Raw genomic sequence first — 23,385 nt, forward strand, 5'->3', positions numbered from 1 at the left:
GAGTTCATGGACACCTGTGTATTGGGCAGCTGCTGTGTGCCGGGCACTGTGCAACGTGCTGGGGTTCAGGGATGAACTGGAGAGGCGTGGGAGCCCCCAGGAGCAAACAGTGAGGGGGGTCAGCTCATGGACGAGGAGCCCCAGGTCTGAGGGGTTGAGGGGCAGGCAGCAACGAGACGTGGTCAGGGAACCCGCTCCGAGGGGCAGGAAGGAATCGAGGGTGCGGCCGTGGGGCCGCAGGGGCTGCTGGGGGAGGGCGATCCAGCCCGAGGGCACAGGAAACTCCAGGCCCATGGGATGGGAATGTGCTTGGAGCGTGAGGACTGGCGAGGAGAGCGCTGGGCAGGCCTGAGCAGGCGAGGGGCTGTAGGCAGCGAGGCGGGCACGGCCCACAGCATGCGGGCTCTTGGCGACCCGGCCAGGGCTTTGTGCCCTGCTCTGGGTGTGCCGGGGCCACAGAGGGTTTGCACAGAGATGTGCCGCGGCTGGGGAGGGTGGAGCTGGGAGAGGAGGTCCCGGAGTGCTGTCCCCTGCCCTGCCACCCATGCCCCTCTGCACTTCCACGGCACTCTGGCTGGCAACCCTCGGACCCCCTACATTTGACCATCCTGACCTCCTCTGTCACCAAGCGCAGGATCACAGGGTGAGGGTTCCCGCTGGCCCACTGCCCCAGAACAGGGCGAAGTGCTGACACCAGGCCCAGAGTATGTTTACAAACCAGACCATGGTCCCAAGAGGCCCCCAGCTCGGCACCCACGTGGCCACTTTGGACCAAGATGTCCTGTGCCCTGCGGATGCAGAGCAGCATGTGGGGCCTCTGCCTACGAGAGGCCAGGCAGCTCCCCGCTGCTTCAGTCTGACAACTGAGAACGTCTCCAGACAGCGCCAAATGTCCCCTGGGCAACACCACATCTCTGGTGGAGAACCACCGCTTTCTAGATACTCACTAGAGTGAGCCGGCAAAGACGAGCACGTGAGGGGGTCACAGCACCCGAGCTGTTGGTGCAAAACCCCGGAGGCAACCTGGAGCTTTCTCAAGAAAAGATGGTTTAGTTAAATTACGGGGCACAGCCACCCAACAATTCATTCATCTATTAGCAAATATCCATGGAGCACGGGCGGCAGCACCGCACTGCACCCGAGAGTCACACAGGACCAAGATGAGCCAGGCCCCCCTGAAGGAAGCCGAGCTGCAAGGGGCCACAGACAGGGACTGCTGGGTGGGGACAGAACACGCCATGGCAAGATGATACTGCGAGAAAAGCATCTGTGAGCATAGATCAATGGACTATGTATGCACATCACATTCACTTTTGTTTGATGCCCCCTAAAAAGGACTGAGAATATTCTGGGGGAGAGAGCATGGTATTGGCCTGGAGGAGAAGAATTCGTTTTCATTTTATGACTTTACAACTTAGCAACGTATATGTTTATTTTGATTATCTGCATTTAAATGTCTATGACAAGTTACACTAAATAGGAACCCAGCCCTAACAGTGGTTGGGGTAGATGAAATGATGTAGGCAAGGAGACAAGACACATAGTATTTTAACCATGAGGTTGGAATCTTTTTGGTAAAGTTGGAAAAGATTTAATTCTAGCCAAGAGTTCAGAGGTTAAAAGAAAACTCCACAAATCTGCACATGTGCTCAAGCATAGTGTTGCCAAATTCAGCACATAGAAATATAGGATGCCCGGTTAAATTTAAATTTCAGATAAATAATGAATAATTTTTGCAGTGTGGGGGAAATGTTTGTTGTTTATCTGAAACTGAGACTTCACTGGGAGTCCTGCACTTTATCCCTCAAGTAGAGAGGGAAAGGATTTCTGCTGTAAATTACACCCGGTTCCTGCAGGCTCCTGATGGGGTGGGGTGGGGTGGGGTGGGGGGTCCCTCGTCCCCCAGGCAGGGGAGCCAGTTAGAGGCAAGGGCTCCGTGGTTTCTTCTTCGGTGGGATTCACGGCTTGCCCCTCTAGGTGACGTTTTGGTTTTGTTTTATTTGGGATTTTTTGTTTTTATTAATTTTAGTTCTTAAATGAATATTCAGTAAAACTGACCTTTTTATGACACACGGAGCTGTAAGTTTAGATTTGTGCATGTAGAGATTTGTGCAACCTCCTCTCCAGTCAAGACCCAGGCAGCCCCTCACCCTGGAGAACTCCCCAGTGCTGCTTTCCTGCTCAGTGGGTCTCAACCAGAGGTGACCTGCCCCCAGGACCCCGTAGCAGTATCTGGAGACGTTTTCGGTGGCTCCAGCTGGAAGGATCCACTTTGGCCTCCAGGGGATAGAGGACAGGGACACTGCTAACATCCTACAAGGCACAGGATGCCCCACCGCAGGGGATTATCCAGCCCCAAGTGTCGGAGGCGCAGAGGCTAAAAATCCCACTTACAGTCACGATCCGCCCCCCTCAGCCTTGGCCACACTGATCTGATGACCTGCATCCCCAGAGCTCTGCTTCTCCTAGACATCTCACACCAATGGACTCTCCCAGGATGCGGTCCTGTATGTCCGGCTTCTCGCCCTCTGCACCCAGGCTCTGGGCCCCATCCATGCTGGGTGGTTTGGGGCTTGGCCTTCTGTGGTCCGGTGGCATTCCGGGGCGTGGATGCCCCGTTGGCCAGTCCGCTGTCCTAGTGAAGGGCGTTTGCGTCGTTGCTTCTGGTCTGAGTGATGATGAATTCAGTGGCTCCCACGAGCTGATGTTTGCGTGAACCAAAGTTCTCATCTCTCCGGCGTAGAGCAGACATGAGGTCCTTCGTGGTGCCCCTTCCCCACAGTCCTTTGCAAGCTGCAGGTGTTTGTTGGCTCATGAATCACGGCACCTGCTCTGAAGGGGCCGGGGGGAGCCATGGGACGGCCCCTGCTGAGATGGCCCCAGCTGAGCAGAGAGAAGGTCCGTTTCTAGGAGAGCGAGGCCAGGCCCACTGCCACGCCCAAGCCCACCTCCACCCAGGGAGGCTGGAAACAGGCTCCCCCAGCCTCACTTGCAGCTCGTTCTGGGAATGTGCACTGCAGGCTTCTCGGAAACAGCTTCCTCCCCAGGAAGCCAGGCCCATGGAGGGCCCATCTGCTTCCTTCCTCCAGGTCCCGGAGGGGCTCGGCGAGCTCATGGGAGACCTCCCAGGCCCGGAGCCCCAAGGAGGCCTCCCTGAAAGGAGGAGGTGCAGCCGGGCCACAGAGGGCAGCTTCTTAGTTTTTTGTAGCTTCCTTTTTTCCAGGCCTGGGGCCATCAGCTGCCCCTACGAGACCACAGCCCAAGAATGTTCCTGGTTAATTGTGGAAAATGCAATTAATTCCAGCCACTTCTCTCAATGGATTCCAAGTGTCAAGTGAGAATGTAGTTAACACTTGGGACATCTGCCTGGCCCCGATTGCCCAACTCCATCCCTGCCACCCGTGTCCGCCCAGCCCTGGAAGGGCCCGACCAGCCTCGGGTCATCGAGGCCTTTTCTCCCCTATACTCGAGGGGCTGAACAAACAGGATGTGAAGCAATCACAAGGAGCAAAGGCACCTTGGGGCCAGCAGGCCGCAGGCAAGATCTCTCTCCAGCCTCGGCTCTCGTGCCTTAGTTCCCACGGCCGCCATGGGCAGATGGCTCGCCTCCCACATCCCTTCCCTGGCTCCTGCAGCATCACGCGAGACAACACTCACCTTGAAATGTCCTTGAATCCTATTCACCCTTAGACTCAACCTGGGATGATCAAAATGAAGAGGGATGACGGTTGCTGGCATGGCCACAGACATGGGGGACTGGTGGTTTGATGGGTTGAGCCCTCTACCACAGGATTTACCCTTGGGAAGACGGTTGCTGCAAAGGAGAGGCTAGGCCTCCCTATGGTTGTGCCTAAGAGCCTCCTCCCGAATGCCTCTTTGTTGCTCAGATGTGGCCCTCTCTCTCTAGCTAAGCCAACTTGAAAGGTGAAATCACTGCCCTCCCCCCTACGTGGGATCGGACACCCAGGGGAGTGAATCTCCCTGGCAACGTGGAATATGACTCCCGGGGAGGAATGTAGACTTGGCATCGTGGGACAGAGAACATCTTCTTGACCAAAAGGGGGATGTGAAAGGAAATGAAATAAGCTTCAGTGGCAGAGAGATTCCAAAAGGAGCCGAGAGGTCGCTCTGGTGGGCACTCTTACGCACACTTTAGACAACCCTTTTTAGGTTCTAAAGAATTGGGATAGCTGGTGGTAGATACCTGAAACTATCAAACTACAACCCAGAACCCATGAATCTCGAAGACAATTGTATAAAGATGTAGCTTATGAGGGGTGACAATGGGATTGGGAAAGCCATAAGGACCACACTCCACTTTGTCTAGTTTATGGATGGATGAGTAGACAAATAGGGGAAGGAAACAAACAAACAAAGAGACAAAGGTACCCAGTGTTCTTTTTTACTTCAATTGCTCTTTTTCACTTTAATTATTATTCTTGTTATTTTTGTGTGTGTGCTAATGAAAGTGTCAGGGATTGATTTAGGTGATGAATGTACAACTATGTAATGGTACTGTGAACAATCGAATGTACGATTTGTTTTGTATGACTGCGTGGTATGTGAATATATCTCAATAAAATGAAGATTAAAAAAAAAAAAAGAAAAATGAAGAGGGAGGTGAGCTCTCGTGCCAAAAGAGAGAAGCACGAAGCTCGGTTCTGCACATGGAAATCCAAACCGTGGACGTGCCTGACCCCCAGCCGACTTCAGGGGGCAGAGAAGGGGCAGGGCTGGAAGGAGAAGGTGACTTTCTGTCTTGAGCTCCGGAGTTGTGGGACCAGGGCTGGGCTAATCCCCACTGGAGAAACACGTCCCCACAGAGAGAACATGAGATGGGGGAAAGTATGACCTCCAGATCGTCGTCTTGGATCAGAGAGGCAGGGCTGATGGCCCTGTCCTCCTAAACCCCCAAACAATTTCTTCTGTGAACAAGGAGAGGAGGGGGGATCCCATAAACCAAAACAAGATGCATGGACTCCCTGTCTCAGAACCAAACAACTAGATGCTTCCATGTAGGCACGGATGAAAGACTGTTCTGACCAAAGTAGTCTTTGTCTTCCTGCAGCAGGCTGTGCACCCCAAAGGCGGCACTAGCTGTATTGATCTGTATTGATCAATAGATCAATAGATTAATGTATTATCAATATTGGTTTACAGAGCAGCCGCAGGAGGCCCTTCTGAAGCATCCGTGCAGCTGCAACCCTTCACTTTGGGATGGGGCTCCTTGCTCACTGCCTCCTCCCACGAGAAAGGGAGCTCCACGAGGCTGCACCCCTAGCACCCAGAGCAGTGTCTCCCGCTTGTCACAGGGCGGCACAAACGTCGGGTGAATAAATTCACTCCCGAAGTGAGCAAGGAGGCCCCTGGCTCTAGGAAGCTGGTTCTAACAGCCAGACGCAGGGGAGAGTGAGGGCTGGCATCTTCCCCAGGCTGCATGCTGGGCCCAGGGCCGCCGTGTCCCTTAGGCCCGTGACATTTACGGGACCATGAACATATTTTAATTTCTTTCAAAATCAAAAGAGAAACCTTGCACTTTCAGGGTCAAAGAAAACGTCTTAATTTTTAATCCAGCAGGATTATATTCGCCTTTATATCAACACAGTCATAAAACCTAATTTTTAATATATTTATGGAGGCAGGGGCCCAGAAGGCAACGTGCCCAGGACCCCGGAAAGTCAAGTGCAGCTCGGGGAGGCCTCTGTCTGGCCCTGTGTCAAGCTCTTTCCTTTCCAGAAAGAGGGGGGCGGGTGTTTCGGGCAGCCGGGTGCGAGCCGGGATGCTGGGACGGCAGGCCTCGCTCCCGCCTGCGCCCCCAGCCTTGCCTCCAGCAGGGCCGTGTTTGCTGCACAATGCCCCCCGCCCCACCCCAAGTCTGGTCCCTGGTGACCACATTCCTGGGAAGGTTTTCCAGCCCAGGCCTGCCCCCGCGGGCCATGAGACACTCATCAAGCTCCTCCACAAAGAGCCTCAGTTTCCCCATCTATAGAGTTTTGGTGATGATGACCGTCCTCCCTGAGCAGGGCTATAATAATAACTAATAATAATAATCGCGAACCCTCCTGAGCAGGGTCAGCTGGCCACAGGGCGATGCACCCTACATGAATTCGTTCTTTGCATCCCGGCACCTGTGGAGCAGGTGACATCATTATGCCCGTGGGACAAGCAAAGAAATGAGGACACACTGCCCAGGGTCGCACCATGGGGACCCGGGGACAGCGATTCAACCGGCCACTGGCCCCGGGTCCGGGAAGGTGCCCCAGCCCGTCCTGCGCTGAGCGGCTGCCCAGAGCCCCGTGCACAGCCTGGCCGGCAGCAAGGCCTCCCCGGACTCGGCTCCCACCCACCCAGGGCAGCCCCCAGGACCGGGCTGCGTCCGGTTCACCTTCTGCTCGGGCGAGCCTCATCTCGTCTCCTCGCCCACCCACCCCAGGCCCCAAGACAGAGCAGGGGTGTGCCACGCTGGCCCAGGGGTGGGGTCGAGGGTCTCCTGGGAGCAGGGAGAATCCCCTCCATTCCCGCCACGTCTAGGCCCTGGGATGACGAGACTATACTCCCAGTGGCCTCCTGCTGAGCCAGGAGAGTTTACGGGCTTCTCCCCCGCCCTGCACAGGCACGCTGGCCCAGCAGATGTCCTGCTCCGCCGGGTGACTAACAGGGGGACCACAGCTGGAAGGCAGGGGTTGTTGGGGGTTGCTGAGCACTCACTCCCTGGGTGGTCCCGGGCAGGCCCCTCCGCGCTCCACCCCACAGATTCCGCCACCCCCTGGGAGAAAGGGAAGTGAGTGCACTCCCCGGGCTTCGGAAGGGAGTTGAGCAGGGCTTCCCAGAGGTCTGATTTCTGAGCCTCACTGGGTGGAAGGACGCGCTCCCGTGTCCTTCCTCCCTACCATCCCCATGGTAAGGGCGAGGAAACAGGCTTCCCAGAGGTCACTGGGGCTCTGTATTTCCAGCAGTCCCGTGGGTCCCTGTCCATTCATGAGCCATGTAGCCTCGTGGCCACAAGCTGCTACCCAGAGCCAGGGCAGGGATGGGGGCTGTAACCCTCCTCGGCGCCCGTGCCCCCTCCTCTCAAGGACTCTGCTGCTGCCTGGACGGGGCTGGCTGTGGGTGCCAGCTGGCCTAACACCGTCTGCCCCGAGGCAGCAGGTTTATGTCAGGGTTGGAAAGGGGCCCTGCCAGATGCCTCTCCAGCCGGCTCAGGGCCTGGGACACAGTAGGGGCACCCCCACAGCCCAGGAAACGGGCCCCAGGGCTCTCTCCTCTTGAGCGGGCATCAGACACAGGACCCACTGGCACCTCCAGCCCGGACACCATCTTATTAACAGGCGTTAATGCACCAGGCACTGCTTGGCAGAGGGCAGCCAGCAGACCCGGTGCCAAGTCACCCCAGAGGCTTGGGAGAAAGGGCAGATTCCCAGGCCCATCCTCAGGGACTGGCTGCCAATGGTCTGTGGTGGGGCCTGGGAATCTGTATTTCCCACACGTACCCAGGTGGCTCTGACCTACCCCGTGTTTGAGAACCAACACAGTGAGCCAGGAAAACTGTGAATTCTCTCAGCCATGAGCTTGAGACTTGTCCCCCAAAAGTCCAGGTGCCCACACACCAAACTGGCCGTTCTGTACATTGCCCCCTCCCGCAGCGGTCTCAGTGGGGGGCCCTCCCTGACCCCAGCAACCACACCGAGCTGGCCCGAGGGCCTGGCCTGCACCACCCGTGGCCAGTGGGAGGGGGACATGAGAGCCAAGTGGGGGACAGCATCTAATCCTTGCCCTGATTCTAGACAGCAGCTTGTGGCCACAAGGCTACACTGCCCGTGGGTGGATGGGGTCCCCAGGCAGCTGCTGGGAACATGGAGCCCCAACCACCTCCGGGGAGCCTTGGTTTCCTCACCCACACCACAGGCTGCTAATGCCAGCATCTACTCCAGGGAGTAATTAGGAGGATTACAAGGGACAGTGGTACAAAGCGCTCTGCGTCCAGAAGCCACCACACGGTTGAGCAATTAAACTCTCCACTTGCATGAGCTTGTCTCATCCCTCAGAGCAACCCTCGGAGTGGAAACTATTAACCCCGCTCTCCAGATGAGGGGCATGGAGTCAGTCACCCAGCCACACGATGAGAAGCAGCAGAGCTGGGATTCGAACCTGGAGAGGCCGGCTCCTGAGCCCCAGCTCTCCCCACTGGGCTGGGCTGCCTCAATCAGTCCTCGGCCTTATCCACGGCCTAGGGGTGAGGGCCAGAGCTGGAGGCCAAAGGGGTAAATAGACCCTGACCTTGTCTGGGGAGAAAAACGCCGGCAAGTCCAATGCTAGGAGGAACTGGCCACAGGGTTGAGCGTCACAAAAGAAGAGAAAAGTCGAACCCGGACTAGCTGTCCCCAGCCAGCCGGGCAGGTGGGATGGAGCAGCACCTTCATCCCACTGGCATCGCACTGGAAGGTCAAGACAATACACACAGGTCCAGGGAAACAGTCCCTCTGAAGAGGGAAATCAAGGCCACTTTAGCCCCATTACTTCCTTCGCACCTCATCCCCAAAACGCCCCACAGGCAACTTTTAAGGAAAAGGAAGAGGCGAATGATTTCATTGCCGAATAAATTTCAACTCCTCTATGCTCTGTTCTCCACCAGGAGAATCATAGTTCACATCGGCAAAATAAAGGCTCTGACAAGTCCCGCCGAGAGGAACCAGTTCGGTTCATCTAACCCAGCATTCCTCACACTTAACTGACCCTGAAGCCTTTCCCCTTTCCCTGGGGGTACCTACTGGCATGTCATGGAACACAGTTTGAAAAATGATGAGGTAAAGCAGGGGTCACAGACTTTTCTGCAAAAGGACAGACAATAAATATGTTAGGCTCTGTCAGCCATATGGTCTCAGTTACAACTACTCCACTCTGCTGTTGTGGCACAAAGCAGCCCTGGGCACACAAGTGAATGAAGATGCGGATGTTCCAATAATCTTTATTTATGGACACTCAAATTTGAATTTCATAAGTTTTTCATATGTCACAAAATAATTCTTCTTTTGACTTTTTTCCAACCATTTAAAAATAGACAAGCTATACAAAAACAGGCAAGCTAAAAATTTGGTCTGCGGCTATAGTTTGCTGTCCCCTGATATAAAACAAAGGAAAACTCCAGCGCTTCTAGGATCCTGTTTAAGCTGAGGGCGTGGAAGGAGACGGGGTGATGGGGGTAGGGGCCGTGGGCCTGAAGCAAGGAGGCTGGCCTGGAAATCAGGAGCCGAAAGTGGGGTTCTAGGGTTGGCAGCCCCTCCCCACGGCACATGGCCGTGGGTGCATCATTCTGGTTTTCTGAAACTCAGGCTGAGGGGTGTTCTGGACGGTCCAGAACTCGGCCGGCTTTGTTCCCAGGCTCCAGACCAGAACTGTGGGCCCAGGTCCCCCGATGGAAGAAAAAGAGGGAAAGCTCAGGAGTAGTAAAGGGAAAGGTTATTAAAATCAGCTGTTTCCAAGTCCACTTGGCAAAACCCAGCATAAGAAAAGTAAAAAGAAAAACTAAAAACTGAGGAAATATTTGCTGCTCAATTCACCAAGGCCAATGGAGAAGAAAAACAACCAATAACCCAATAGAAACAGTGGACAAAGGACATGAACAGACAGTGCACGGGAAGAAACGCCAAATGGCGCTTATGGAAACACGGTCACTGCACACCTAATGAGAAAGAAGCAAAGTAGCACCACAGGTGCCATTCATCGTCTCCCGGCTAGCGAAGGTGGACGTGTTTGAGAACTTGGTACCGTCAAGGGAAGGAGACAGGTGCCCTCCTGCACTGCTGGCAGCCGTGCAAGCGGACGCAGCCTCTAAGGAGGGCAAATCGACTGCATCCACCAAAACCACACACTTCACTTTAAGGCATTTATCGTACAGCTATGTATATTCACTCAAGTGTAAAATGATGTATGCACCAAGGTTCCCCACCGTGGCCCTGCTTGGAAGAGCAAAAGGCTGGGAAGCACCTAGAGGTCATTCCCAGGGAACTGGACGAGCCCATTTTGGCAGTGACAGTAGGAACAGAAGCTCTCACCTGGAGCGTGCATGCCAGGAACCAGGCCCTGTTCTAAGGCCGCATCTCTCCAAGCGTGGCCCCCGGACCGCAGCACCTGTGTCACCTGGGCACAGGCTCAAAGCACAGATGCCTGGGCTCCCCAGACCTGCCAACCCCACGGGATTCCCACACACCTCAAGGCACTATTTAAAAATACCCTTCCCACATAACTCACTTATGGTCAACCCACCCAATGACCAGATCGTCTTCGTACCTGCACGCAGCAGGTGATGAAGCTCAGGCTCAGACGAGTTAGGGAAATCACCCAAAGTCACATGGCCAGTAAGTGGCACTCACTCTCTACAAGTACAGAGACTCACACTGACCTTAAAACAAATGAGGAAGCTCACTAATGGCGGAGAAAGGCCAGTCTCCAAGGTATGCTGAGAGGTGAAACAAACAAGGAGAGGACGGCTGTGTATCCTCTGCCAGTGTTTGGGGTGGGAGTGGGGGAAAGGAGAGCAGAATCTCCACGGAATTGCTTAAAAACCCACAGGGCATCTCTGAACAGACAACCGATAAAAAGTCCCAGCAGCAGCCTCTGGGAGGGGCACTCGGCGGCTGGGGAAGGAGGTGGCAGAGAGGCTGTCTGCTGCCACGTGCTTCTACAACTCTTGAATTTGGAGCCTTGAGCACGTATTGCCTAGTCAAAAATAAGTGCGTGGACTGGTCCTTTCCATCAAACCGGTGAAGGAAGACGCCATCTCCACTTGATCAGACACAGCGTGGGGGGAGGAGGGCAGTGATGTGGCCAGGCCCCCCAGCCCCCACTCCCTGACGACCGCCATCGTGCCTGCCCTTCCCAAAAGAGGTGGGACGGCCGTACCACCCAGCGTGTCTAGTGGGGATTGGGAAGAGCCGGGGTGGGGGTGGGGGCTCTCTGTGGGGTCCCCAAGTATTCGGGGCTCAGAACCATGTTCAGGATCTCTGGGGAGGGGTCAGAACCAGGAAAGCGGCTCTCAGCCAGGAGTGATGGGGACCCCCAGGGGACATTTAGCAATGTCTGGCAGCGTTGGCATCTGTTGGCTGGAGGTCAGGAGTATTCCCCTCTCCCATGGGCGCGGCTGAGAGCCCTGCACTGGCACCGCTCAGACCTTTAGGCGCACAGGCATGACATCACCTGCTCCCTGGTTCAAGTGCAGGTTCTGATGAGGCAATTCGCGGTGGGACCAAGAGTCTGCGTTTCTCACCAGCAGAGTGGCCACTGCTGGAGGGAGGCCCACGCCGTGAGCAATGAGGCCTTACCCACGCCCACCGCGGCGAACCTGCAGGTTCTCCTGTAAGGGGGACGGGGCTGCTCTTGGTTTGGGGTCAAAGGCTGGACTCTGGGAACCAGCTGGAGTGGGGGCAGGGTGGGGTGGCCGGCCCTCGGTGGACGCAGCGGGAGCCCCGGGGAAGTGCCTCCTGGCACCCGAGCTGGGCTGTGGCACACAGGCGGGGCCGGGACTCACCATCCAGAGTCTCCACCGAAAGCTGCAGCCCCAGGTTGTGCCGCGGGTTGACCACCCAGTGGTTGCTGGTGGCCGTGATGTCGAACACCAGCCAGCCCTCCTCCGACGCCCAGAGGGTGCGGCTGTCGAGCAGAAACAGGTCCGATTCCCTGCAAGAAAGGAGGAGAGGGACAGGTTTCAGGTCAGCCTGGGTCACGGCTCGGCCACCCCACCAGCCGGCCACTGACGGGAGGGACGGGGGAGGGACAGGGGAGGAGAGAGGACACCCCCCGGGTTCCCCACAAGCACGTTCATCAGGCCAGGACCCGGGCGGGAAGGCCCCTGGGCAGGCAGGTAGGAAAAGGCAGCGCGGAAGAGATGAATTTACTCGCATTTATTTGAACACACCCAGAAAAGGGAACTGCTAAGAGGCAAACTCACCCTACAAATGTGTTAGGGGGTTCCCTCAGGCCAGAGTACAGGAAAGCAGGGACATAGTCTCCGCATTGCCAGAACAGTCGCAGGGAGCAGACGTTCACGTTTACCGAATTGCTTGCCACAGACGGGGGCTCTGTCCCAAGTGCTCTACGCACAATTCCCAACCCCGAGATGCAGGGATAGCACCATCTCCATTAGACACACAGCCAAGCCCGGACTTGCCCGAGGTCACTTAGGCGGGAAGTTGCCGAGCAGGGTCTGCACCCAGGCTGAGCCCCTCGCAGACGCTCTGCATCGTCAGGCACAATTTCTTCCTGAGCTTCTCACTTGGCAGGAGACGGCAGACCACATTCACGGCGGTGACTCTCATTCTCTCTTCCTTGCTTTTCCCAGTGACAAAATCAACTGACCCCGTAAGGAGGGAGGGAGGGATGGATGCCTGGGTTCCTGGGTGGTAAATTCCAGTAGGCAAGGTCTTCCTAACATCTCTTGGGCACTTTTACTTCTAAGGATTCAAAGCTTCAATATTTTGAATTCTTACGCACTCAATTAAAATGTTTGCACCTGCTTGCACCAGGCCCTCGGCTATGACAGAGAATAAGCAGGACTGAGGGCACCAACAGCCTTTATTGTACCTGGAGCTCTCCCTTTTCCTGGAATTACGGTGATTTTCCCTGCACAGAGAGCACTCACTAGGTGCCAGGCTGTGTGCTGAAACCCCCGACCAGCACCCCTCCACTGAGTCCTGCAACCTCACTCCACTGGGCAGACCTCAGCAGAGAGGCCCAGAGAGGTTGAGCTGTGTGCCCTGCGTCACACACTACAGCAGTCGGGGAAGCATTGGGACCCAGCCAGCCTGTCTGCAGGACCAAGCTCGCCACTGTCCACAAAGACACTTCTTCTGGACATTACCTTCACTCAGGTGTAGCTGTCATCCTTTCAGAGCCTTTGACAAGTCAGACTCCTAGTATCACCCACTAACCCTCAGCTGGAGCCGAGCAGGAGATGCCCCTTCGAGAAGGCCCCAACGCTCCCCACTGAACTTACTCCAGGCCGACTCTCCTCACTCATCATCCCTGTCTCACCCTGGAGATCTCGGAGCTTGTGGGGCCCGATGAACTCCAATTCTCTGGATGCGTCGTGCATTAGAGGCACCAGGCGCATTTACAGGAGCAAGGCTCAGAGACGGCACGCAGGAAATACATCCGCCATGTTGGCCAATGCCTCAAGTCTATTTGAACTCAAAACCCACTGGGAATGTCTTCGGACATTAACAAATCGCCCGGAGAATCCCACACAGGGCTGGGGAATCAGGCTCCAGAGCAGACGAGAACCCAGGCAGGTATGCATGTCGGGAGCTGTCTCGCCGGCCCCGTCATCAAAGGCAGGAGCCTGAGCTGCATTTCCATCTTTGCATCTCTCCATTTGTGGTGGCTTGAAGCTGTACGCACCCCAGAAAAACATGCTTTTAAATTTAATCCACTCCTGTGTGCGTGAGCTCATTCACTGTAAGCAGGACCTTTTGATGAGGCTACTTGAATGAAGGTGCGGCCTTCCTCAGTCAGGATGGGTCTAATCCTACTGCTGAAGTCCTTTATAAGAGAGGGAAAAGCCACAGAAGCAAGAAGATGAAGTCAACAAAAGAGAAGAAAGGGGAAAGAGCAGCGGGTGCTGCCATGTGCCTTGCCATGTGGCAGAGAAGCCAGGGATTGCCGTCTTCGGGAAGAAAGCATCGCCTCGAGGATGCCTTGATTTGTACAGTTTTCCCGGCTCAAAACTGTAAGTGAACAAATTCCCATTGTTTTACCCAACCTGTTTGGTGGTATTTGCTTTGAGCAGCCTAGGAAACCAAAACACCGTCCAAGAGCACAGTCTGGGGACAGAGAATCCAATTAGCTCGGCCAAGTCACAAGCCCGAACCTTGGCCATGGGAGAGCAAGGCATTTCCCTCTGATGGACAGCATCACATGGGCCACAAAACGGAGCCGATGCTAACACCCCTTTCCCATAAAACCCCACTTTTTAGAGCAATACTTACTTTACAACCCACTGAATCCAACTCAGAAAATACTGCCTTATAGTACACAATGTGCTCGAGTGGTATATAATTCTGATCTCATAAACAACAAAATGTAGCCGCAGCATAAGACAGTAAGTCGTCTCTTTGCCAGCCAAAGTGAAGTTCCCTATGATCTATAAGAAACTCACTCCCCACTCTAATATGGAGAGATTACGGAAATAAGGAAATATTTTCAGAGCCAGGCAGCAATTCTGAAGACCCTAAGTTTGACTTTCTGTCCAGACTGAATTAAAATAATGAGATTGGTCTTTCACAACCTATTTGTTTCTAATCGTTCCCAGTGTCCTTTTAGAGACAGTTCCAGAGCTGACTTAGAGGACATCCACGCAGGTTTTAAACTTATAAACAGGAATTTCCTGCTGTCTTCATCTCCAATTTGGCTTGACAATTGTCCTGGCTACGGGAAGCTACCACATGTGTCGGTGGACCAGCGAGCTGTTCTCAGCAATCAACAGATGAGCAAAGCTGTAACACTCCAGCAAATGCGATTTCTCCTACTGAACCAGGTTCCCAGGATCCCTGCAGGAAACATCCACACCACAGCCGAGGAGCCACAGACCTAGGCGGTGATTTTGCTGGAAAATTGTTATTTACAGGAAAATGTGACCCAGCGTCTGGACAGGCCCACATGGACACTGAAACAGTGAACGAATTAGGCCTTCAAACAACGGACGCCTTGCCAAGCGATACTCAACATTCTTTCTCTGTGGGCCACGACACTGAGGGTCAGACCTCACAGGGCAGCGTTGACTCATCCGGGAACCAACGTGAAGGCAGCGGCTCCCCTCACCCGGTCACGGCATGCAGCCTGCTCCAGGCACACTCGGGGAGTGAAATCGGCATTCGGAGGCTCCGGAGGGGGGAGCGTGGCTGGCAGGGAGGCCGAGATGTTCACAGAGGCTTTGCCTCTAGCCTGGAGGTCCAGGAGGGAGAGTGGACGGCACGGAAAGGACAAGGATGGAGAGGCGAGTACTCAGCAGCCACCTCCAGACGGACAGCTGGGAAGGTGGGGTGCACCTTCACAGAGCACACTGGCTCTTAAAACCAGCGGGGAATGCGTGGGCCCTCTGTGGCATTCTCGTCTACCTTGAACACACTGGCCAGCCCGACCCAGCCAGGGGAGAGCTGCAGCAGAGAAGGCTCGGGCTGAAGGCCCCCAAAGGAGGTAAATGCACCTGCTCACCTTTCCCACCACGGAAAATCAGGTGCGCTCTGTGCAAACATTCTCTCCGTAACAACCCTGTCCCCACTGTGCAGGGGAGGAAAGTGAGGTTCAGGGAGGCAAACACAGTGGTCAAGAGTTACAGACCTTGGAGGCAGGGCAAGATGGCAGCATAGAGAGGAGTGGAGGCTAAGTAGTCCCCCTGGAACAACTACAAAAAAACAGAAACAACTAGTAAATAATCCAGAATAACTGTGGGGGGACAAACGAGACCATCCACTCATCATACACCAACCTGAATTGGGAGGAATGCCCGAGAACACAGCATAAAATCTGAGGAAAGGGGTGGGGCCCTTTCCATTCAGAACCAGACCCCAGAGCCTGGGGGAACACGGCCATACCTCCTCATACCAGTCAAGAATTATAGGCTAACAGGCATCCCCTGCTGGGCAGAAAAGCACAGTGACCTGAGGCATCACAGGGTGGAGCAATTTTCTAAGACACACCCTCAAGGAAACGAGATACTGAATATTTCTTCCCTCTGGGACCTGAGCCTGTTCTGGTCTGGGAAAACCTGATTTGGATAACCAAGGAAACCATGCCTAGACAACAGAAAATTACAATCTACACTAAGAAAAACAAAGTTATGGCCCAGTCAAAGGAACAAACATACACTTCAACTGAGATACAGGAATTTAAACAACTAATGCTAAATCAATTCAAAAAGTTTAGAGAAGATATTGCAAAAGAGATAGAGGCTGTAAAGGAAACACTGGGCATATATACGGCAGAAATCAAAAGTTCAAAAAAACAACTAGTTGAATCTATGGAAATGAAAGGCACAACACAGGAGATGAAAGACACAATGGAAACATACAACAGCAGATCTCAAGAGGCAGAAGAAAACACTCAGGAACTGGAGAACAAAACACCTGAAAGCCTACGTGCAAAGGAGCAGATGGAGAAAAGAATGAAAAAATATGAGCAACGTCTCCGGGAACTCAAGGATGAAACAAAGTACAATAATGTACATATCATTGGTGTTCCAGAAGGAGAAGAGAAGGGAAAGGGGGAAGAAGCAATAATAGAGGAAATAATTAATGAAAATTTCCCATCTCTTATGAAAGACATAAAATTACAGATCCAAGAAGCGCAGCGTACTCCAAACAGAAGAGATATGAATAAGTCTACGCCAAGACACTTAATAATCAGATTATCAAATGTCAAAGACAAAGAGAGAATCCTGAAAGCAGCAAGAGAAAAGTGATCCATTACATACAAAGGAAGCTTAATAAGACTATGTGCGGATCTCTCAGCAGAAACCATGGAGGCAAGAAGGAAGTGGTGTGATATATTTAAGATACTGAAAGAGAAAAACCACCAACCAAGAATCCTATATCCAGCAAAGCTGTCCTTCAAATATGAGGGAGAGCTCAAAATATTTTCTGACAAACAGACAATGAGAGACTTTGTGAACAAGACAGCTGTCCTACAGGAAATACTAAAGGGAGCACTACAGGGTGATAGAAGACAGGAGTGCATGGTTTGGAACACAATTTTGGGAGATGGTAGCACAACAATGTAAGTACACTGAACAAAGGTAACTATGAATACGGATGAGAGAGGAAGGTGGGGAGCATGTGAGACACCAGAAGAAAGGAGGAAAGATAATGACTGGGACTGTGTACCTTGGTGAAATCTAGAGTATTCAACAATTGTGATAAAATGTACAAATATGTTCTTTTACGAGGGAGAACAAGCAAATGTCAACCTTCCAAGGTGTTAAAAATGGGGAGGCATTGGGGGAGGGATGCAATCAGCATAAACTAGAGACTGTAACTAATAGAATCATTGTATTATGCTTCCTTTAATGTAACAAAGGTGATATACCAAGGTGAATGCAGATAAGAGGGGGGATAGGGGAGGCATGTTAGACACTTGACATTGGTGGTATTGTCTGATTCTTTATTCTACTTTGATTTAAAGCTATTTTTCCTTTTGCTGCTTCCTAGCTGTCATTCTTTTTCCTCTTTCTTTTTCCTCTCTACCTTCTTTGACTCTCCCTCCTGCCTTGTGGAAGAAATGTAGATGCCCTTATATAGATAGTGGTGAAGGTGGTGAACACATAAATGTATGACCATGCAGAGAACCATTGATTATTTACTTGGGATGGAATGTATGGTGAGTGAACAAAACCATATTAAAAAAAAATGGGTTGATGACAAAACCTCGAGGGCAATATACTGAGTGAAATAAGCCAGACACATTAGGACAATTATTGCAGGGTCTCACTGATAGGAACTAATTATAATATGTAAACTCATAGACATGAAATATAAGGTACCAAGATATAGGATGAGGCTTAAGAATGGGGAGTGGTTGCTCAGTATGAGCAGAATGTTCAATTAGGATGAACTTAAATGTTTGGAAATGAACAGGGGTGTTGGTAGCAAGATGTGAGAATAACTAACAGCGCCGAATGGTGTGTGAATGAGGTGGAAAGGGGAAGCTCAGAGTCATTATGTCACCAGAAGGAGAGTTGGAGGTCAAAAGATGGGAATGTATAAAACTGAATCCTGTGGTGGGCAATGTCCATGATCAACTGTACAAATACCAGAAATCGCTTCCATGAACCAGAACAAATGTATGACAATAAAATTAGAAGTTAACAATAGAGGGGCATATAAGGAAGAACTATATACCTATTGCAAACTATATACTACAGTTAGTAGTATTTCAACATTTTTTCATAAACAGTTAACAAATGTACTATACCAATACTACTAAGTCAACAATTGAGGGGGGTTGGTTAGGGATAGGGGAGGATTAGAGTTTCCTTTTCTTTTTTTCTTTTTTCATCTTTCACTTTATTTCTTGTCTGGAGTAATGAACAGTTTCTAAAAATCGAACAAAAATTAAGTGTGATGGATGCACAGCTGTATGAGGGTACCCAGGGGCAAGTGATTGTACACTTTGGATCTTTGGATAATTGTATGGTATCCGAACAATCTCAATAAAAATCAAAAAAAAAAAAAAAAAAAGAATACCTAAAACATCCAAAAAAAAAGTTACAGACCTTATAAGTGACAGAAGCAGGACACGGCGCAGGAAAATCTGACTCGAGAACCTGAGCACTTAAGTCCTTCCTTAACTCACCATCTCATTGAGGGAAAAGAGAAGCAAGGAAGTGGTTCTCTCCTCTCCCAGATTATAGGGTCACAACACTGCACAGGCAGAAAAAAGGCGGGAGGCAGAGGAGGTCCAGTTGGCGGGGAACGGAGATGGCAACTTGGGCCGAACTAGCTGTTTCCCGAGCCCCAGTTTCCTCCTCCGTAAAATGGGGATGATGCCCAAATCTTCAATGATTGGGGAGAGCAAAGTTGAGACTAGCCAGGCAACAAACTCCTAAGGCTCCCTGGAATCTCTGCAGTTATTAAAGTTAGGTACGGGTTGGCGTCTCTGTTCCCTGCTAACCCATGGAATTCTAGGAGGGCGATGACTCTGTCTGCATCCCAGAAGCTGTGCAACTTGCCCGAAATTCACGTCAGTATACCACACATAGCCACGCAAAGAATGCTCACTTTTGACAGTACAGATCTACTTCGAGGACCCTGTGCTAAACTCATCACACAACTGTACAAGGACGTTTACACTTGTCTTAGATCATCTGCAAATATGGCCACCATGGTGGGGAGGGAGGGTTTGAGGCCCTGGAGGATGCGGGTCTGCGAGGGAGAGACAACAACCAAGCCTGTCCCCAGACGAGCTGCCGCCTTGGGTGCAGCAGCCCCAGCCAAGCCCCCAGCTCGTGAGTTTACGCAGCCAACGCTGCGAGGAACAGAAGAACCACCGGCCAATCCCTGCCCAAAGTGCCGAGCCATCAAACGGCTGTTGTCTTAAGCCACCACGTTGTGAGTGGTTTGCTGCGCGGAGACAGACACCCCAAACAGCAGTCACATCATTCATAAGAGGAAATCTGCAAACTGCTCACTGCCCACAGAAAAGGACGGGGAAAAGACTGTGCATGTCCAAGGCAAGAGAGCACCGCCTGGCCATTTCAGAGGCCACATCCATCGACACCTGTACGTAAATTTCTGAGAAACTACAAAATGGCACCATTGGTGCAAACAGAAAGAGAAAAGTTGAGTTGTCCAATATGCATTAAAAAATTGAAATAGGAATAAAAGGCTTTCCCACACCACCTCCAGGTGGCTTTATACTGCCATTTACTGAATTATCAGCAGACAATTCCCTCTTATAGAAGCTGGTCAAGAAAATGGAAGAGGACAAATTGCCAGCCCATATTATCAAGCTATATGCTACTTATTCCTAAACTGCATAAGGCTGATTTGAACAGACCATGGCTCCAAAGATGATACACACATGGCCAGGGAGACATGGGAAGATGCTCAGCGTCATTAGCCATCAGGGAAATCGGGGGAATGCAAAATGACTCAGCCACTTTGGAAAACAGTCTGGCATTTCCTCAAAAGGTAAAGCACAGAGTAACCAAATGGCCCAGCAATTCCACCACCCAAGAGAAATACAAATATATGCCCACACGAAATCTCAAAAAGGAACATTCATAGCAGATTATTCGTCATAGCCAAAAAGTGGAAACAACCCATATATCCATCAACTGATGAATGGATAAACACAATGTGGTATATGCATGCAATTGAATATTATTTGGCCATAAAAAGGAACAAAGTACTGATACATGCTACAACGTGGACGAACCTCAAAACATCATGCTAAGTTAAAGAAGCCAAATACAAAAGACCACATGTTGCATAATTCCATTTATAGGAAATGCCCAGAAAAGGCAAGTTCATATAAACAGAAAGTAGATCAGTGGTTGCCTGGGGCTGTGATTGGAGAGAAATAGGGAGTCACTGCTAATGGCTACGGGGTTTCCTTTAGGGGTGATGAAAATGTTCTGGAATTAGATAATGGCGATGGCTGCATGATTCTGAATATACTAAAAACCACTGAATTGTACACTTGAAAGGGTGAGTTGTATGGCATATGAATTCTATCTCAAAAAAGCTATTTTTTCAGAAGTGGATTCGGTCAATATAAGCCTGAAATACAGAAAGGAGCATTAATATGCTAATTATCTTCTTAAAGGTTCACACACCTGTACTTGAAAAGTCTATCTGCACATACTCCAGAGTTTCAGCAAAAATTACTCTGAAATATTTGCTCTCTTTTACATTCCAACATATGCACACCAATATGGCATCAATTTAACAAGCACATTCTATCTCTGGTAACAGATAGATCCACACGGGGTCAGCATATTCTGCAGAACTGACCGAGGTGGGGTGTCTGGCCCAGTTCTCACCCCCTTGTATGGGTGAGGACAGCTTTGCCCACTCCCCCACACCCCAGACAGGCAGCTGAGCTGGGGTGCAAGTCACAGGTCTTTTGATGACAACTGGACCTTTCTCCCACCGTCCTGTGCTGCTTCCGGTCAGCAGCAAGACGCAGCCGGTTGGCTTCTCTCCTCTCGAAACCCCGGAGCCTTGCACTCTGAAAGGGGTGAACCAGTGGTGACCCCAGCTCCGCGGAGCAGCATCTGGGGGCAGAGTGTGGCTGCCGGCCCATGGCCCCCCTTCCCAGGGACACCCCTGCAAACTGGCTCAAATCCAGTCAGGAGAGGAAGAGGCAGAACGCTGCACAGCCAGTGTGTTCCCAGGGCCTCCCAGCCCACCTTCCTCTGGAAAGTTCGACCACAATGGAAAAACCGGTATTTTTAAAATCTCAAACGTGGGAGGGGGAGAGGCCTGTATTTTTTTTTTTTAAACTCTAGCTACTTGGAGACTATTTCGAGCCTGATTCTCCGGTGCCTTCACTCACGATCCACTCCCAGGAGCTGAACCCAACCCGCTGGCCGGGGGGCCTCAGAGAAGATGACGGTTTGCACAGACCAAGCTGCAGGGAACACGGCCCTGGAACTGGCCCCGCTGCAAAACGGAGCCGAGTTTGGAAGCCTGAGGGTTTCTCTGCCTCAGGGCTCCAATTCCCCAATTTCACGTTTCTTCCCCCCTGCCAGGCTCCAGGAAAGAGGTTTCCCAGTGACCTCAGGCCAGCGGGTTCCTGGTAGCGAAGGCCTCAAGAGCCAAACGGGACCTTGGAGATCTGCTCCAGCCCTTTTAATTTGCAGCTGGAAGGACCAGAGAATGAAGCCCTGTCCAGAGGACAGCTGAAAGGGAACTGGAACCCAGTTCTGGCCCTTCATCTAGGGTGGTGTGATGGAAAACGCTTTCTTCATCATAGCCCGAGGCACGGCCTAATGCCCCCAGGTCTCCTCAGACATGGCCGGGGGTCCTGGAGGCCACGTTCGGACTCATCCAAGACCTATGCACCCCCACCAGCACCCAGCCCCCGCCCTGGACACCTACTGTGTGCCAAGCGCTTGACCGACTCTCACCTATCCCTTCCCTCCCCGGTAAGGTGGGTGCAGTCACAGCCCCCCACCTCATAGATGAGGCAACAGGGTGCAGAGAAGTTAAGAAGGGGTCCCAGTCACAAGTGGGGAGTTACACGGAGCACACCAGGCTGCCCCTCCTACCTGAGCCCCTCAGCCGGGAACCCTTCCTGGGGGGAGAGAGGGGGTCTGGCCAGGGCCACAGCAGCCCCCCATCAAAGAAAGGGAATGGCCCTCAGTTTCTGGGGCAGCAGGACACTGGCCCCTCAAAGCTGTCCTCATCCCAATCCCTGGAGACTGTGAACAGGTCACCTCTCCTTCGCAGATGTGACACTCAGGCCCTGGGATGGGGAGGTGATCCCGGGTTACCCCCACAGCCCCTGTAACCACAAGGGTCCCCCCAAGTGCAAGGCGAGAGGTCAGAGGCAGACGAGGGAAGTGGAGCTCAGAACGGGGTGGAAACCTGAGCTGGGAATGTGGGGGCTCAAAGCTGGAAAAGGCAGAGAAATGGATTCCCCCCTGGAGCCCCAGGGAGGGAGCAAACCTGCGGGCAGCTTGACTTCAGCCCCGGGATACCCATTTCAGGCTTCAGACGCGTGGAGACGAAAGACAGCAGGTTTGTGCTGCTGTGAGGGACCCAGTGGTGGTTTGTCACAGCAGCCCGTGGAAACAAACACTGTCATCCTGAAATCCGCACAGGATCACCCACTGTGCCCCAGGTGCCCTGCACCCGACCCTGCGGCCTTGAGGGCATGGCGCAGGCGGGTGGAGGTAAAACTGGATCAAGAGGTGTGAGGGGGAGTTAAGAGTTTTTGGGGAAAGGACTAGACTTTGGGGTGGGGTTATTCAGGGACAACATCCCTCAGAAAGTGTCTCACGAGAGGGGTCAGAAGGGGGAGTCCCGAAAGCCAAATGGCAAATCCAGCCACCAGGGCAGGGAAGGGCATTGCCAGCAGAGGGAACAGAAGCTGCAAAGCATGAGGAGAGAGGCTGGTGAGGAGACAGAAACCGACGGCGCAGGAACCGGGAAGCCCGGAGTTTTTAAGCCACGGGGTGGGGGAAATATGGCTCAACACTGGCCGTGCCCTCCAGTCTCTCCCCCTGCCCATCCCTTCTCAACCCTCCCCCTCACCTCCCAGCTCCATAGAAAAGGGCACGGCTGGACATTTTAAAGCCCTGCATGTTGTGAACTGCTCCCGAGCTGTGAGAACATTCCCCAGAAGAGTGGGGAAGAGAGAGAGAAAGAAGAGCTTCCCCAGGCTACCATGATGCAATGGAGGGACAACGGCCTGCCTGTCCCTGCTAGAGATGAGTCAGGCCGGAGAGCAGAGCGGCGAGGTGGGCGTGCGCAGACCCGCGTTGCCAACTGCAGCCTGCAGGGCAGGGGACGCCCAGGAAGAAGCTCCCAGGAGCCCCAGGAGGAAGTCTGGGCCCCGCCCAAGGCCCCGGCGCTCCCCAGGCCTAGGAGGAAACTGGTCCAGGTCATGGGTTCCCCCGCCTTGAGCTTCTAGGAAAGCCTGATTCTCCTACCCAGTCACCCAAACAGCCCCCACCCTCCCTGAAGTCAGCGAGAGCTGAGGCTTTTTAAAAACACTTTTTTTTAAGGCGACATATTCAGGAAGACTAAAATTAAGTTATTTGCAGACAGGTGGAAAAATACATAAGTAAGCACGACATTCTCCCGCCACAGAGGGCGTGGGTGCCACCCCCCACCCCACTCCGGGGCTGGCTGTCTCTCCTGGAAGGGGTGGCCAACAGCCGAGGAAGCC

At 52.7% G+C, this 23,385-nt stretch overlaps 1 protein-coding gene across 1 annotated transcript in view; it reads right to left on the reverse strand.

The window, feature by feature from the left end:
- Positions 1–23,385, reverse strand: part of BMP7 (bone morphogenetic protein 7) — a 92,299-nt gene that overhangs the window by 20,188 nt on the left and 48,726 nt on the right. Inside the window, exon 3 of the mRNA XM_037812168.1 lies at positions 11,525–11,673. Coding sequence (XP_037668096.1) covers positions 11,525–11,673 — 149 coding nt within the window. The remainder of the gene's footprint in view (positions 1–11,524; positions 11,674–23,385) is intronic.

The sequence above is a fragment of the Choloepus didactylus genome, chromosome 19, assembly GCF_015220235.1.
Source record: "Choloepus didactylus isolate mChoDid1 chromosome 19, mChoDid1.pri, whole genome shotgun sequence".
In the NCBI taxonomy this organism is placed as follows: Eukaryota; Metazoa; Chordata; class Mammalia; order Pilosa; family Megalonychidae; genus Choloepus; species Choloepus didactylus.